The sequence below is a fragment of the Neopsephotus bourkii genome, unplaced genomic scaffold (assembly GCF_033783945.1).
Source record: "Neopsephotus bourkii isolate Nb327-2 ecotype Australia unplaced genomic scaffold, CSIRO-AGI_Nbou_v1 NB_845, whole genome shotgun sequence".
NCBI classification, from domain to species: domain Eukaryota; kingdom Metazoa; phylum Chordata; class Aves; order Psittaciformes; family Psittacidae; genus Neopsephotus; species Neopsephotus bourkii.
This window is the reverse complement of record NW_026901341.1, coordinates 1342222-1359342: the sequence shown is the minus strand read 5'-3', so window position 1 is coordinate 1359342 and position 17121 is coordinate 1342222. Positions and strand designations below refer to the sequence as shown.

At 49.4% G+C, this 17121-nt stretch overlaps 1 protein-coding gene and 1 long non-coding RNA gene across 3 annotated transcripts in view; one reads left to right on the top strand and one right to left on the bottom strand.

Annotated features, from left to right (window-relative positions):
• Window positions 1–11604, bottom strand: part of SLC1A4 (solute carrier family 1 member 4) — a 32253-nt gene extending 20649 nt beyond the window's left edge. Inside the window, exons 1-2 of one of the 2 annotated variants that reach the window (XM_061356222.1) lie at window positions 11309–11604; window positions 8882–9198 (exon numbers count right to left, since the gene is read on the bottom strand). In XM_061356222.1, coding sequence (XP_061212206.1) covers window positions 8882–9144 — 263 coding nt within the window. In that variant the 5' untranslated portion in view covers window positions 9145–9198; window positions 11309–11604. Of the gene's footprint in view, window positions 1–8881; window positions 9404–11308 lie in introns of those variants that run through there. The other variant, XM_061356221.1, reaches the window with a different exon arrangement.
• LOC133213756 (uncharacterized) overlaps window positions 1–17121 on the top strand; it is a 532499-nt gene that overhangs the window by 499951 nt on the left and 15427 nt on the right. The gene's annotated exons all lie outside the window — the stretch shown is intronic.

The window sequence follows — 17121 nt, the reverse complement described above, 5'->3', positions numbered from 1 at the left end:
GTGATGTACACTTCCACTGGGCCTCCAGTGGTACGTGCATCTGCAAAGCAACAAGGACAGGGAAAACGGTTAACTGCACCATGTAAGAAAAGAAGTTGTTTCTTGCTGTACTTCATAGTTGGGTTAAGGCTATGCTTCCTTTCTTCCCTTATATACGGCAAAGAGCTTGTGCTCCCCTAGCCCAAATGGCAGCCTTTTCAGCTGTGACAAAAAGCAAATAAGAGTAAAAGCTGATCTCTGGGGTCACAGCCGGACCCTGCTGGTGAGGGCAGGAAGGTTAGGGGTATGGACTGCATATACTCACAGCCAAATGCATCAAGCAGGCATGAGAACTCGTGGAAGCAAAACACATTACCCAGAGCAATAAACTGTGGGGTAGCTTCTTCCCATCCTTTGCTCCTTGTGTTGCTCTAAGGAAGCTGCGGCTACCTGCGGGCTGTCCCCTGCCAACCTCCCCCTGTTTTTTGCCATAGTTACTCTGACAAACCCAATATTAAACCAGGCTTTCAGTTGTGATCAGCCCATGAATGACATGGAAAGTGCAAATCCAGATTGCAGCAAGGAACAGAGCAACAGAGTCCAGTCTTTGAAAGCAAGAGGGAGGTTAAGATACGGCACAGAGAAGGACTTGGGTCTTTTCCATGGCATAGCTCCATTATCCTGCCATAAAGTGAGGGTTTTCCCACAGCCTTGACAGCAAGGTAAAGTACACGGACCTTCATCAAGCAAGTGGCTGCTGTGAACTACTTCAGCCTCAATCTGTTGCATTACAAGTGTATTGGGAGGCAGTTGCAAAAGCCAAATTGCCATAAGAATAACTTGGCTTCTGGGGCCTACATTCCACTGAGCATGAAAGAAACAGCAACTTTTTCCCATTAAAATTTGGGAAAACAGCCGTCTGTCTGAAAGTGAGAAAGTGAGCTCTAATGCCGCAAAGACACTAAGAACTGGTCACATAAGAGCAACAGAGCCGCTAATGTGCATCAATTCTTGCACAGCTGGAGCCACCTGGTAGATAAAAACCTTGTGTAAAGTCAAAGCAAACTTACTTTACCAGGAGTAAAATATCACATACAGAAATGGGCCCAGCTCAGGGCACAGTTCTAACCAAAAGAAGGAAAACATGCCACTGGGATAATGAGGGTATTTTTTCCCCTCTACTTTTCACAGCAGTATGATTGCTTTATAAGAGGAAAGAATTGACTGGGTTTTGAAGAAGCAAAGAGACGAAAAAAGACTGAAACACAACCAGGAATCCAATCACTTTATTTTTTCCTTCAAATCAGCTTTTCCGTCCTGACAAAACAAAGCCAAAGGAAGCAATCCTAAAGCCTAAATAATATGGTTCTCCAACGTCTGAATGTGGCCAAGAAATCAAACCCTCCATAATTTACACAGTCTGTCAGGCATGTGCCTCAGTAATTAAACACAACCTTAACTGCAAGCATATACTTAATGCATATACTTGAGTGATGCCAACAGCCCTGCTACGACAAGACAAGGGGCAGGTTCTTGCTTCAAGTGTGAATAGCACTAAAGCTATTCAAATACAAGCCTATAGCACTCACTACTCTTTATCCCTGGAGCACCGGTTGCAGGACTCAACTCTGAGGACAGCAAAGAGGCTTTCTGACAATCCAACAAGTAAAATATATGTATCTTAGTTCAGCAGCTCAGAGGGAGCTGTGTTTTGTTCAACCCAACTTCTAGGTACACCTGACAGCAAAGTCCCAACAATACATAAAGTAATGACTGGTTCCTCTCCGCTTCAAATCCTGGAGTTAAGAGAACAAAATGCGTCAGCTCATAAAAAGCCACCAAGAAATAAATGGATTATCTCAGAGGCACGAGTTCTGCACAGACTACACTCATTGCTCACCTAAGATCTGTCAGCATGCAAATTAAATTAAGCTTTAATTACAGGTGGGTCAGACCACAGGATTTCACCTTAAGATAGATTCATGCAACAACACCCAGCGGCGCCTACAAAGAACAATGGGTCAGGATGCTGTGTGCTGCAGGGAGAGGCAAAAGCGGCTGGTGACCTGCCTGGGCTCATCATGTGCTTGTGCCTGCAGGCACTGCTCATCATGCACAGTGAGGCAAAGTTCACCCGCTGCAGAAACCCAGACCCAGCTCCATCCCTGCGAGCTGGCATTCGCCATCCACTGTGTCCCCAAGCCCAAGCTTGGGGAAGTGTGAGCATCCCTCCTGTCCGGGTGAACCGGCACACAGGAAAGCTGATGAGCTGGGTAATTGGGCATGCAAATTAAATGTGGGTGTCTGCCAGCTGGCTTTGCAAATGTTGAGAAAGGGTTTTTTTGCTTTGAAAGCTTGTACCAGATGTGAACATGGAGCTTAAGAAAATCACCATGGTTGTACCACTGGACTGCTGACTGTTGCTGCTGTTTCTAATGGCCCCATCCCTGCTGCTGCCATGCCACGGGCCACAGAACACAATCACCTTTTTGAAGCAGATGTGGGCTATCTCAGGAGCACACCACCGGGGAAACCCTGAGTCTGGGTGATAAGGAGCACAGCACAGGAGTCTGGGATCAGGCAGCCTTGGCCCCGTGACGCAAACAGACAAAACTTGCTGTATGTGGAAAGAACGAGATGAGCCAGCGACCCACGACGTTATAGCAGAGGGACAGATGGGCTGCATGCACCCCAGTGATTCACTGCTGCCAGGATCTCGTCCACAGAGAGGGATGGATCAAACACCTATGAACCCAACTGCCTTTGTGGTGGAAAGGCAAAGTAGGTGATATAGAGAGACTGTACCCCCCTACTAAGCACCAGGCAGGAAAGTCTCTGCCTGCTGCGATTTATACAGAGAGCCCCCCCCACCAAAACCAAACCCATCAGAGAGCTGTCAAGGGTGACATCTGTGTCCTGGGGCTCAAGTGGCAGCTGGGCTGAGCCAGGAAACCTTCATGTACCTGCACAACACAGTGTGAGAACGCACCCATCTCACATCCTCTTAAAACAAGAACCAGAAAGTCGCAGGAGTTTCAGGGTCTGAATACTTTCTGCTTGAAGGCTGTGCTCGTCACACCATCTCCCCATGCACAGCTGGGTAAATGCAGCTTTTTCCTCTTCTCCAGTGGAAAGCTTTTCCTACCAGTCAAAAAGGGACCATTACTCCCCTAATTTAGCAGGGAAGTCTCACTGTATTTTTGCTGTAATGTTTTGCCACTGCTGTGAATTCCAGATGCCTAAGGAAACCTCAAGACCTAACGGAAGCAAAAAGGGGCTTCAGGTCCCTTCCTTCTCAATTTTGCTATTATGGTCAAATTCCTCTCTTCTTTACCCTGTAGCTTCCCCCCAGTGGGATAAGGATGGCACAGGAACTCCTTCATTGCATGTGTAAGGGATTATCATTAATAACTGTTTCTAAGTGATTCTTTTGCTAGAGCTCTGCAAACAACTTTGCTCTGGCAGCAAAAGCATGAAGGGAAATCCAGGCAAGCAGAACAAAACCCTAAAATACTACGCATTCCTCTTGCATTGCTTCTTACAAAAACGTTCCACTTCTGAGGCCAAAACTTGCTGCTGGAAAACACACTTTTGTGAGGAAGCCTAGAAAAAGCTCTCTGTTGCATTATCTCCTATTTCTGTCTCAGTGAAGTGTTTTCAATGGTAGGAGTCCACTGACAGCAACTTCACTGCCATCAGTGGCAACCTGCCAGAGCCCAGCCTGGATTCCTCCAGTACCTTTAGGGCTTTCCTGTCCCAAGACTTTCATTCAGTATCACACACCAGCCCTTCTCATCTGTTGTTTCACATGTACATGAGCGCACGATGCATGCCCTGCACAGATACATCTTTATGAGCGTCTGCTTTAACACAGAGAAACTTGAAAATGTATCTACTTAGAGCAGATCATTCAGTACTTGTTTGCCTTAATGGTGCAGTCTGTATCTTCGTTGCTTGTAAAATAAACCATAACTAGGGGGAGTCAGCAGTAAAAGGCAAGGAATATAAAGAGCAAAAGGAAAGAGCAGAAATGTTCAGAGGCTCATTAAGAAAACCCATCAGACAGTGCCGGCACATGAATGAGAAAGCTGAGTTCTTCCTATAAAACCCAGTCAGGAACTCCTATACTTCAAGAGAGGATCCAGACTCAGAAAATGACACAAAGTGGACAGTAACATTTACTACTTCCCCTTTTTCTGAGGGTACCCAGAGTTAAGATCCAGCTGCAAACCCAGTGGTGAGCCTATCTCGGGGATGTGCTGTGGTGTAACTGCAGCTGCTCCCCAGCCACTTCTTGCTCTATTTATCACTACAAAGGTGGCATCTCCCCCTCCTCTCCTCAAGCTTTGCTCTCTTTCCACATTGGGATTCCAGAGCTTTCATGGTTGCTGCTTTTGAGTGGCTCACCAGGAAGACCAAGGCTATGAGAAACAAGTGCTACCGGAGCGACTGGTGCCTGAGTGCTCTGGAGACCACGGTCCACCCTGGCCATCAGCTCTGCAGCCCAGCCAGCGGAACACGACCGATGCTTCTCCTTGCACTCAAGCTCATCCTGCCTCCCCTCCTGCTCCAAAGGCACACAGAGCCAATGCATGGGCTCTCTAATGGTGCTGTGGGTACTCCCTTTGGCAGCATCACTGGTGAACGCTGGCAGAGAGACAGAATGGGCAGTGAGGAGCAATAAAATGTAAACTGCCTTTGCAGGCTGAGGAACCCTGACCCTGCTCAGGGCAGACACCTGAACCTCTGTGTACCCTTCCTATAAAAAGCAGATGATGCTACCACCTCCTTCCCTCCCTAGACTATTACAACTCGGGCTGGATTAGAAACAGGATTCCCTTCCCAAAGCCAGTCCCACAATTTCAAAACATGTTTTCATCCCAACATCGGGCAAAGAAAGCCACTAAAATATATTATAAAATATTTTGTTCCTTTTTGATGACTGAGATTTTCTACTTAAGTCTTTCATACAAAATTACAGGAAAACATTGACCTCACTGGAATGAATTGCCAGGATCACCCACTGTTGGAAACTTTGACAGGATCAATAGGTTTCTGTGAAACTGTTTGATTTTGTTGTATCAGCAAATACAAAAATCAGAGCTAAACCAAACCTCTGACCTTATCAAAACATGCAGTCTTGACAACTGCCCATCAAAAGTCGTAACAAATCAATAGATCCTTGCACAACACTTGACCCTGCTGGTTTTCAGCTGCTTTCCAATGAACTATATGGGCTGTGTTAGCTGGTGGCCAGAGGCACCTCCCTGTCACCATCTCTCTCCTCACCTGCTTCTCTCTGGTTAGACATCTGACATGATCAGAGCCAAGCTGTCACCTACCCAAGTGGATGCTGAGCCCCAAAACCCACAGTATCACACCTAGCATCTTCCTCCACCTGCTACCCGCTTCATAGCCAAGCTGGTAAGCACACTTTATTCTCCATTGCTTTGTCTTCTCCACCAACACATGAGTAAGGGACAAAAACAGTTTCCCTCCATTCTCCTCATCTTCTGCTGGTGCTCGGCGCTTGCCTATTTGGTACAACCAAGCTGCTCTTCATGCCAGATGCTCTGGAGGCCCATCTTCAGTTAAGACCCTGTGGAGCAGAGCTCCAGAGCCTGGCCTTCTTCACTGATGTGGGACAGAGTTAAGGAAATCCAAGGTCCCCCTTTGGGTTCAGAGCACACCCCACTTCTTTTGTTGTTGTTGATCTTGGCTTTTTAAGCCACCAGCCTTGTGGAAGCACCTCTGAATTGCTGGATCCCTCCCATGATCACTAAGCTGCAGCCTCTCCTTGCCTCGGGCCATGCTTACCTTTATGGGATCTCCAAGATCTGAACACATGACAGACCCAAGATGAGATGGGCCATCACCACCCATGCTGTGGGGCATAAAGGCACCTCCAGGACAGCTCTACTGTCCCCACCCCATGTCCCAGGGTTTAGTGACCAGACACACTCAAGGCTTGCCTCCTGCACTTGCCAGAAAGGAAGCTAGGAAGGTGCTCCATAAGACAAATTAGATCCAGAGGTTATGGTCAATGGACAAAACAAAACACAGACAGCTTTTCCGTTCACCAGTGAGTAATCATTCATTTGCTATCAAAGCCCAAGACAAATGTCTTTTCCAGAGGTCATGTCTGCATGCGTATGTGTGTGTTTATGTGGAAGCTTCAGACGTGGAAATGGAAAACTGGAAAAACATAACCAAGAATTAAGCTGGCCTCCAGACATTGCTGTGACAACGGAAACCAATGTCTTTGGTCATTAACTAACACCCTTCCCAAAAGCAGAAGAGTTCTGTATCCTGGGAAAGGACACCCTGTGTCATCTCAGAAGGAGCCATGACTCACAGCTGTGATTGCCTCTGCTCTTTCTTCCTTGCTCCACTGCTTTCAGTGCTGTAGAAGGACTCAGTTTACCCATTTGTGCCTCATTTTTACCCATTATCAGAAACCGAGCAGTGAAGCTCTGAAGGACACAGCCACTCTTGGCACACAACTGAAACCAAAGTTTTTTTGCCTTTTTGGTTTCGTGACCAAAAGAGAGAAAAGGAAAAGCAAAGAGTGGGATGCTGCAAGACCCACTCACATGGAAAGAAAAGGTTTCAGCCCCACAGGCCCAATAGACTCAAGGGTTAAGTGAAAATGAGGTTACTCTGGTACCTTCTACCACAGCAGGGACCAAGATCAGTGCTCAAACCAGAACACTCACATTTTCAAGAATAGTTTAAAAAAGTAATAATAAATTAAAAGGCAGAGGGAGAAAGATATTATTTCTAGAAAATCACATCACTCGCTGTTGGGGATTTGTGCTAAGACTGGGACTTTCAGTGATGGTTGTGTCCAAACACATCTGTTCTGGACTGGATTTCGCTGTTGCTGCTGTGACACTTGGACTGCCCAATAATGTGGCTGCAACAGCCCTTCCCTGGGGCTCCGAGGAAAAGCTGAATTCACAGTCCACTGTACATGCACTGGGGGAAAGCCCCTGGCTCTTCATTTCCCAGAAGGAAATCCCTCTGCAACCCACATGCTTAACTCAAGTTTCACCATTATCAGCATTACTTTGGAGTTAAGGACTCAATCCCACCACCGTTATAACCCCCTCAGGATGAACTCTCGACCTGCATTTACAGACCAGAGCAAGATGTAGCTTTCCCCTCCCAACTTCACAGATGTTACCCACAGCCTGAAGCTCACTGGAGCATCCCTGCCTTGTTTCTCAGCTACATCAGCTACTCTGTGCTGCATGGCAACAAAGCACTGAAACACCAGCTACAGCAGCCACGCCAGGATGCGCCCGAGGCAGCCGCTGCTGCAGTTGTCTTCCCAACTATCCCGGTTGTGCTGATTCCCTTCTTTTGCAGTCTTCCTTCATCTCCCTACATTTCCATTCAACTCCAAGTCACCTCCACCGCCAGCCCGCCTACTCCCACTGCCCTGTTATACTTCTCAGCGTGCTCTGTCAGGAACAAGAGGTGAGCTGAGGATATGAAGCATGTGGTTGCCAATGGGACAAAGCAGAGCTTGCTTAGAATGCATAGAATGCAAAGGGAATATACTTCTCTCTGTGAAAGAAAAGGGCATTACCACGGATTTGTAAACACAGTTTGGGTTACAGCTTTGTAATTACCAAGACATTTGCTAAGCACAACTGTCCAGCCACTTTGCTCATATGCAGGTCACCTCCCTTTGCTCTTCTGTTTGCATCTTCATAACAACATGCACTGCCTCCAAAGCTGTTCATCTTCCAATGTTTCAGCAAACCTCCATGCTCTCTATTGATGGCTATCACTTCCCATCACCCTCTCAGCTACACTCGATGGGAGAGACCCGGTTTTCCTTTATTCCACCACTTTTCTCAGGCGCCTGTAATACACTTTTCCATGACTGCTCAACACTACTTGGATGGGAACAAGCAGCAGAGCCAGACATGGGATAACAAAAACACATCAGCTGTTCACATCTGGGGCTCTGCACCAACATTCATCAAAGCACAAGAGATTGCAACTGGAAGTCCGGCACTGAAAAAGCTGGCTGGATGTTGCCTCATTTATGTAAGTGTTCCTCTCTTATTTAAAGAGCTGGACAGAACTCAGCTCTGAGAAAAAACAATGGTAAAGTCTGGAGCTTTGCAAGGAGCAATAAAGATAAACCAAGATTGCAACCTGGTTATAAGCGGAAGCTTTGCTTCCAGGTAGTTTGTGTGATTTTTTACAGTTTGTGTCCTCATACCGAACTATGTTTGGGTATGATGGAAACATGGGGCTGCATTTCCATGCCCGCACCAATGGAGAAGGTGCTGTAAGAAGCGGGTTGGCATGCCCCTTCCCTGGATGGCCAGGTTGGGCAGGGCTTGGAGCAACCTACTCTAGTGGAAGCTGTCCCTGCCTGGGACAGGGGGCTGGAACTGTATGAGCTTTAAGGTCCCTTCCAACCCAAACCATTCTGTGATTTGTGTATGAAGACTAAGTGAAGCGTGGGGGAATAAAATAAAGAGGGATGCGGAGAGCTGCCCTACTCTGCCTGCGGGACACGGGCAAGGCCAGGCAGCGGGACAGGGGAAGGTGCCAAGCGAGCCATGCCTGCCCTGCAGCGAGCACCCAGGCGGGACTAAAAGACGGGCCCCGGCACCCAGATCTCCGTGCAAGCGCCGGCTCATCCTCGAGCCACAACTAAGCCTAAAGGAGGGAGAGGTTCAGCACCAAGCAGCCCTAAACCTGACCGCGTACCTGGGCAGCAAGCGGCGCCTCTGGGAAAGCCAGGCGGAGGAGGGAGGGGAGGAGGGGGAACGGGGGGGGTGTTCCGCAGCTGCAGCATGCAATACCGCCGGGTCTGTCATCATCCTCCGGCGGGGAAGGCGGGAAAGCGGGGGAAGGAGGAGCGGGGCGGCCTCACCTGATGAGGTCGAGGAAGGAGTCCACCGTCTCCTTGCTGGTGGGCACGGCGCCCGTCAGGCTGGGGGCGTTAAGGCCGGCGGCTCCGGCGCCGGGACGGATGATGAAGCCGAGAGCGACGGCGAGGCCGGACGCCAGCAGCGTGGTCCCTAGGAAATAAGCGACGGCGATGCCTCCCAGGCGGCCGAGCGAGCGGGTGTCCAGGCTGGCGGCTCCCGACACCAGGCTGCAGACCACGAGCGGCAGGATCACCATGCGCAGCATCCGCAGCAGCAGCTCCCCGGGGAAGGCCAGGTAGGCCACCTGCGCCGGGCTCAGCTCCGCTCCGCGCACCGCGGTCCCCAGCGCCACGCCGGCCACCACGCCGGACACGGTGAGCAGCACCAGCGCGTTGCGGCGCAGGAAGCCGCGGCAGCCCCGCAGGCGCCCCGGGCCTCGCTCCGCCGCCGGGCCCTCGGCATGGCCGTTGGGGCCGCTGCCCGCCTTCCCGTCCCGCGCTGCCTCCATGCTGCCGAGCGGCAGCGCCGAGACTGACAGCGCGGACCCCGCCGACAGGCCCCGCCCCGCCCCGCCCCGCCCCTGCCCGCCGCGACAGGCCACGCCCCCGCCGCCGAGCGCGCCACGCCCCGCCACGCCCTGCGGCGCCGCCCGCGCGGCTCGCACGCGTCAGCCGGGTCACACGTGACCCGTCAGTGTACCCCCAGGCTGGCACATGTGCGCGGGGGGAGTCCGCAGTGTCCTCATCAGCATCAACGTGCATTGAGCATGCGAGTCCCCTCCGTGTCCCCACAGCTCACACACATCCCTGTCAGTGTCCCCTCCGTGTCCCCACAGCTCACACATGTCCCTGTCAGTGTCCCCTCTGTGTCCCCACAGGTCACACATGTTCCCTCGGTGTCCCCGTGTTCACACACATCCCCATCAGTGTCCCCTTGGTGTCCCCACAGGTCACACACATCCCTGTCAGTGTCCCCTCGGTGTCCCCGTGTTCACACACATCCCTGTCAGTGTCCCCTTCAGTGTCCCCACAGGTCACACAAGTCCTCTCAGTGTCCCCATGGTTCACACACATCCCCGTCAGAGCATCCCCACAGCTCACACACGTCCCCTTGGTGTCCCCATGTTCACACACATCCCTGTCAGTGTCCCCTTCAGTGTCCTCACAGGTCACACATGTCCCCTTGGTGTCCCCATAGTTCACACACATCCCTGTCAGTGTCCCCTCCGTGTCCCCATGTTCACACATATCCCTGTCAGTGTCCCCCTTCAGTGTCCCCACAGGTCACACAAGTCTCCTCAGTGTCCCCATGGTTCACACGGATCCCCATCAGAGCATCCCCACAGGTCACACATGTCTCCTTAGTGTCCCCATATTCACACACATCCTCATCAGTGTCTCCTCTGTGTCCCCACAGGTCACACATGTCCCCTCGGTATCCCCATAGTTCACACACATCCCCATCATTGTCCCCATCAGTGTCCCCACAGCTCACACATGTCTCCTTAGTGTCCCCATATTCACACACATCCTCATCAGTGTCTCCTCTATGTCCCCATGGTCACACATGTCCCCTTGGTGTCCCCATATTCACACACATCCCCATCATTGTCCCCGTCGGTGTCCCCACAGCTCACACATGTCCCCTCGGTGTCCCCATGGTTCACACACAACCCCATCATTGTCACCGTCAGTGCCCCCACAGGTCACACATGCCTCCTTTGTGTCCCCATGATTCACACACATCCCCGTCAGAGTATCTCCACAGGTCACACATGTCCCCTTAATATCCCCATGGTTCACAGATGTCTCTGTCAGTGTCCCCAGAGCACACATATCTCTTCTCAGTGTCCCTCCCAGTGTCCCCATAGCTCACACATGTCTCCTTAATGTCCCCACAGATCATACATGTCCCCTCAGTCTCGCCATGGTTCATACACACCCCTTGGTTCACGGACGTGGCCCCGCAGCATTCCTACAGCTCACTCATCTCTTCTCAGCATCCCCTGCAGTGTCCCCATGCTTTGCACATGTCCCCTCAGTGTCCCCTTCAGTGTCCCCATGCCTCACAGACATGCCTGCAGTGTCCCCGCAGATCACTCGCATCCCCTCAGTGTCCCCCCCTTTCTCCAGGAACCCCTCAGAGAGGCAGGAGCCATGCTCTGCACCAGGACAGGTTATGGTCCCCGCAGTCTGAGCCATCCATCCCACAGGCTCATGGGTGGCAGGGTGGCACAGAAGCATGGGAGCTTCATTTCTGTTCCTCCCCTTGGCACCAGCAAGGCACAGCCTGGCAGGAAACACTGTGAAAACAGCCAGCCACACATCTTCTTTTGGAGTAGACCAGGCTAAAGAGACTGGCAGGGCATGATGGGGCCATAATCCCGATTTAGTAAGACTCTTTTCAGCTTTTGAGCCTCATGGACAGACCTACACCATGGCCAGAGCTCCTGGGAATCATCTCTGTCTAAATAAGTAACTACACCATCGACAACCAACTGCATCCCCCACCACCCACCCCAGAGCTCAATGCAAAGTCTTGACCCCTAGCTTGCCCTTGCACCAAAACTTGACTTGAGATATCAGGCATATTCTTATTGGGTTTATATGCTTTTCTCCTGATAACTTTCCCTCTGAGGAACATTTGGTTTGTGGAAGGCTGGGAATGAATATTCCACCAAATTAGGATAATCAGAGACAGGAAACAGACTAAACTAAACAGGAGAGCAAGTATCTGCAAACTCTGTCAAAGACATTCAGTTCCACCAACCTCAAAAGCAACAAAAAGCTATGTGGTTCTTTTAAAATCAGTTTTGATTGCTTTTTCTTGTGAATAATAAAGAACTAACCCTCCAAAATAATTGTTTCTTTCCCCATCGGAAGCATTTCTAAAATGGATTTTACATTCCTATTTTGAGATTATTCCTCAAAACATTGTGCTTCATTTTTTTCCCTTGTGTTCTTCCCAGCTGTTCTCTACCCATCTCACCCTTTTTTCTTTCCATTTACCTGTGAAAAGGGGAAGAGAAAAGGGGAAGAGAAAATACAACAGAAAAATAGAAAATAAATACAAAAATATGAAAGTCTTTATTCTGTGCTGCAGTTGACAGAAGATTCTAAAACCACTGGGCAGAAATGCTGTTTCCATGCCCAAACTGGTATGGAAAAACCCAAAGCAAGGGGAGAGATTCAGGGAGGTCCGAACACGAGGAACATGCTAAATAGGAGAACTCGTTCATAGCAGCACATGCATGACACCAGCACAAGAGTTAAAACAGAGCCCCTTCCACCATGTGAATCAATAGTAGGCTGCTTCTCTTTTGGAGCATCTCCCCATGTCCTTGCAGGGATGACGTTGATGAGAGCAGTGCCATGAGCACAGCCAGGAGACCTGCAGAAGCACACACCTCCGGAGGCATGGATCCCACTGCATGGTTTACAACCCAGCCTAAGGCTGGTGAAAGCCAACCTTTCATGAGTTACACCTTGATGTAGGGATGCTCGCATCAAGCTTCCTTGTCAATGACACCATGAGAATTGATTCCCAATTTCCCTTCCCTTCTTTTCCCCTCTTGATTTTCTGATTATAAAACTGATCCAAACAGTTATCCTTCTTCTCTTAACGTATCTTCAGATAACAAGGCTTTTGCCAAGAAGGAATCAGAGCATGTGGGCCTCCCACCATGGAATGGACATCGTCCCAAAGGCAAAGCTGATTGTTTGTCTGCACCCTGTGAGAGTTCACGGATGGCTGCAGTGATTAACTGTGAAGCCCTCTGACTTATTCAGTAGTAACCATTGACTGATCTGTTATGTCATGTTTTCATTTCAGCGCTTGTAGGTCTTGGGAGCTCTCCAGTGAGTGAGTCTGCATGTTTGCAACGTCCACCCTGTCGGTGCTTCCACATTAAGGGTTTGACTTTCCCTATTGTTACTCAAAGGATGTTTTTGGCTTTCACCTGCACAGGATTAGTGCCCTCTGCTCTGCTCTTGTGAGACCTCACCTGGAGTATTGTGTGCAGTTCTGGTGTCCTCAACATAAAAAGGACATGGATCTGTTGGAACAAGTCCAGAGGAGGGCCACGAGGATGATCAGGGACTGGAGCACCTCCTGTATGAAGACGGATGAGAAAGTTGGGGCTGTTCAGCCTGGAGAAGAGAAGGCTGCATGGAGCCCTCATAGCAGCCTTCCAGTATCTGAAGGGGGCCTATAGGGATGCTGGGGAGGGACTCTTCATTAGGGACTGTAGTGATAGGACAAGGGGTAATGGGTTAAAACTTAAACAGGGGAAGTTTAGATTGGATATAAGGAAGAAGTTCCTTACTGTAAGGGTGGTGAGGCACTGGAATGGGTTGCCAAGGGAAGTTGTGAATGCTCCATCCCTGGTGGTGTTCAAGGCCAGGTCGGACAGAGCTTTGGGTGTGTGAGGTGTCCCTGCCCATGGCAGGGGGGTTGGAACTAGGTGATCTTAAGGTCCTTTCCAACCCTAACTATTCTGTGATTCTATGATTCTAAATCAGGGGTCATAAACAGGCAACAACAAACCAAATCCAGCTCCTTTTAAATAAAATGTTCACATTCCTTTCATTCTCAGCAAAGAGACACCCACCACAGTTTTCACCACTGGCCCAGGAAGGAGAGGTCCTGGGATTCCCAGTCCAGTTCTGCTTGATATCATGTTTTGGTGGTGGTGTGCTGGTTTGGGTGGGAGAGAGTTAATTTTCCTCATAGTATCCAGCATGGGGCTATTTTGGGATTTGTTGATAGTGCAGAGGTGTTATAGTTACCGCTGAGCCATGCTTACACAGCATCAAGGGCTGTTCTGCTCCTCACCAATGAGTAGGCCGGGTGTGCAAAGGAGTTGGGAGGGGACACAGCCAGGACAACTGACCCTGACTGCCCCAAGGGATATCCCATGCTGCATGACATCATGCTCAGCAGTAAAGCCAAGGGAAGGAGGAAAAGAGGAATACTGGGAGTGATGGTGCTTGTTTTCCCAAGTACCCATTATGCATGATGAAGCCCTACTGTCCTGGAGGTGGCTGAACACCTCCCTGCTGATGAAAAGTGGTGAATTAATTCCTCATTCGGCTTTGCTTGTGTGGGCAGCTTTTGATTTACCTATTAAACTGCCTTTATCTCAACCCATGAATTCTCTCATTTTTACCCTTCTGATTCTATTCTCCATCCCAGTGTGGGGGAGTGGAAGAAAAACTGTGTGGGGCTTAGCTGCTGGCTGGGGTTGAACCATGACAGTCTATTTTGGTGCTCAGTGTGGGGCATGAAGGGTTCAAGATCACAACAGATTTGATTGGAATGTTATAGATTGAATTTGTAGCTGTTGTTGCTGTTTAGCTATTAGTTGAAAGCCATGGGACTTGCTTGCCTCACTGTCTGTCAGAGTCTGGTGCTCATTGGTTTCACTTCCACTGCTTCCTGTAGTGCAGTGCTGCTTATCACCTTACTCTGCTGTGCATGGTGACGTTCTGATAACAGCAATGGGGATGAGCCTGGGCTGGCAGATGGCTGGGGCCTCGCTCCTGCTTCTGTGCTGCTGTACTGGGTAGGCTGGAACTCCAGTGTGAACTCAAGTCAAAAGGAGTATGGCCTGAGGATGAGCCCATGCTGGACCAGGACACCCTGAAAGCATCAGTGTCAGTGGATAAGACATGCTAGAGCAGGTACATCTCAAAGGCTGTGGTTATATCTGCTATAGCAGGTATACCTCTGAAGGGACTGTGGTCCAAGGCCATGGTGAAGAAGGTACACCTGAAAGTATCAGTGGCCGTGGATAAGCCCATGCCTCAGCAGGTACACCCTGAAGCATCATGGCTGTGCATGAGGTCATGCTGGAGCATCTTAAAGCATGTGGCAATGGATAAGCCCATGACAGAGCAGGTATACCCCTGGAGGGCCATGGGTAAGGGCATGCTTTGAGCAGGTCTATTTCTGAAAGGACTGTGGCAGTGAATGGGTCTGTGCCACAGCAGGTACACCCATGGAGAGACCATGGTCCATAGATAAGGCTCCATTTGGAGCAGCTACAGCCCTAAGGGACTGCAGTTTGTGAGGAAGTCCAAGCTGGAGCAGAGGCAAGGGGAGTTCATTGCAGTGTTAAACCCTATGCTCTGGTGCAAAGAGACCAGGGATGAAGACTGTAATGGAAATACCTTTGAATTGCTGGAACCTTGATTTGAGTTGCATGTTACAGGAATTACTATGGCAGGAACCCCTAAAATCAGTGAAGGACCAGTCTTCTGAGAAGCAGTGCAAGTCCAGCAATGACCCGACCTGAGCTGACTTTGATGCCCAATAGCTCCATGCAACACACCATTTCTCCTGTCTCATCTCCCAGTCCTGGAGATGGCTGAATACCTGCTTGCTGATGGGAAATAGGGAATGAATTCCTTGTTTGGCTTTGCTTGTGTGTGCAGCTTTTGCTTTTCCTGTTAAACTGCCTTTATCTCAACCATGAGTTTTCTCACTTTAACCCTTTCGATTACATTCCCCGTGCCACTGCAGGGGAGCGGAAGAGCCTTAGTTGCTGTCTGGGGTTAAACCATGGCAGGTGGGTATTTGAAATTCCAGCCTCAGTGAAGAGAATGAAAAGATCTTGACACTGTAAGGGAATCAGGTCCTTCTCCTCTACATTTGAGCACCAAGCAAGCAGAGCACAGGACTTAATTTGAGCTATTTCCCTTAGAAACGGTCCTGCTTTGTTGAGTGAAGTTGGTATCAAGATCTATCCGAGGACAAGCTTACAATGCCTTTTTCCTGCTGCTCATCCATTCCCACTGTTAACTTTTACCACAGTCTTGCTGCAGATCAGTGGGATAGACACTTAGGATGGGATCTATGTAAGATGACTGTTGCCACCTAGAAATGGAATGTCTAATTCTTGCTTTTTCCATAGTCAAGATATATAGGGAAGGTCACCCCCTGCTTTTAAAAGGTGCATCTGAGGCAGATGACATGAAATTCCCATGTTCCATTGAGTATGGAGAAGACCTAGACAACTGGTTAAGGATACCCAGGTTTCAGGCAATTTCCATTATGTGACATGCCCATCACTGATTTATAATGCAGGTCTCACAAAACCAGGCAATACCATAGCAAATCACTGTTTTCATCCCTCTGTGACTTCTGTATGTATTCGACTCACCCAACACTACAAACTCGAGATGGTTTTCTGTTCCTCAGAGGAGATCCTGCCATCCAAACTGCATCCTACTTTTTTCTGCTCTGACCTCCAAAATATAAATGTACCCTGGCCCTGAGGACATCCACATCTGGAGCTAGCTCTGAACTTCATGGTGGCCTCTGTAATAACATCAAACCTCTGGATAGCAACAGCTGTGATCTTGGAGAAAGTCAGATTTAACTGTTAGCTGCACAGTGCTGCTCATCTCAGCCAGAAATGAAGGTATTAATGACAGCGTCTGCCTTGTGATTTTTGGTTTTGGGGAAGGAAAAAAGTGGAATCCACCTTACATTACTACATAGCATCTATCTGTTCTACTGCTTATGTTAGGTATTGTTATGTACTACCAGGAAGCACAAGTATAATAGACTATATGTAACAAATACTTCCGAGAGAGCAAAGCCCATGACATAAAGAAGTAATTGCTACACCCTTAGCTTTTGATAATCTATTATGATAATAAACCCATTTGGTGGGTGTTCTGTCTGTCACTCATACAGTCACATCAACACACATTATGCTGCTGGCACAAAAGAGCTCCAGTTGACATTGGTTTCAGAGGGTGGAAAAAGACCATAAGAAACAGAAGATAAGGTTTTCCACACCTGAGGAAGGTCAACACAAAGTCTGAAAGAAATCGGAGCTGAGTTTCTTTGCTAGGGGAGGAGAAGGCGGCTTTCAAAGCGCTGTTTCATCTGATGCATGCCATTTCGGCACAGGTTAGAGTAGCCCTCGGGCACACGTACCAGCTGTGTGCAGCAGGAGCGCAGTGAACACCCACAGGGCCACGTCTGCTTCCCTCGGTCCTTCTGCCACTGTCTCCCTCTTTGTAAGGCAAGGTCATCTGCAGCTTTCAGGAGCTTCCTTGGGTCTGGCTGCTGTTTACCCCCTGTTCTTGGAACACCTACCAGAAACCTCTGTAGGCTTTGAAAGAGAACATCAATCAGCTCATCTCCCGTGACTGCTTTGAAGTAGTTGGAAGGCTGATGCCTAAAAGCCATTGTGGGAGGCAGAGGGAGAAAGATGAAAGGGACCAGGGCA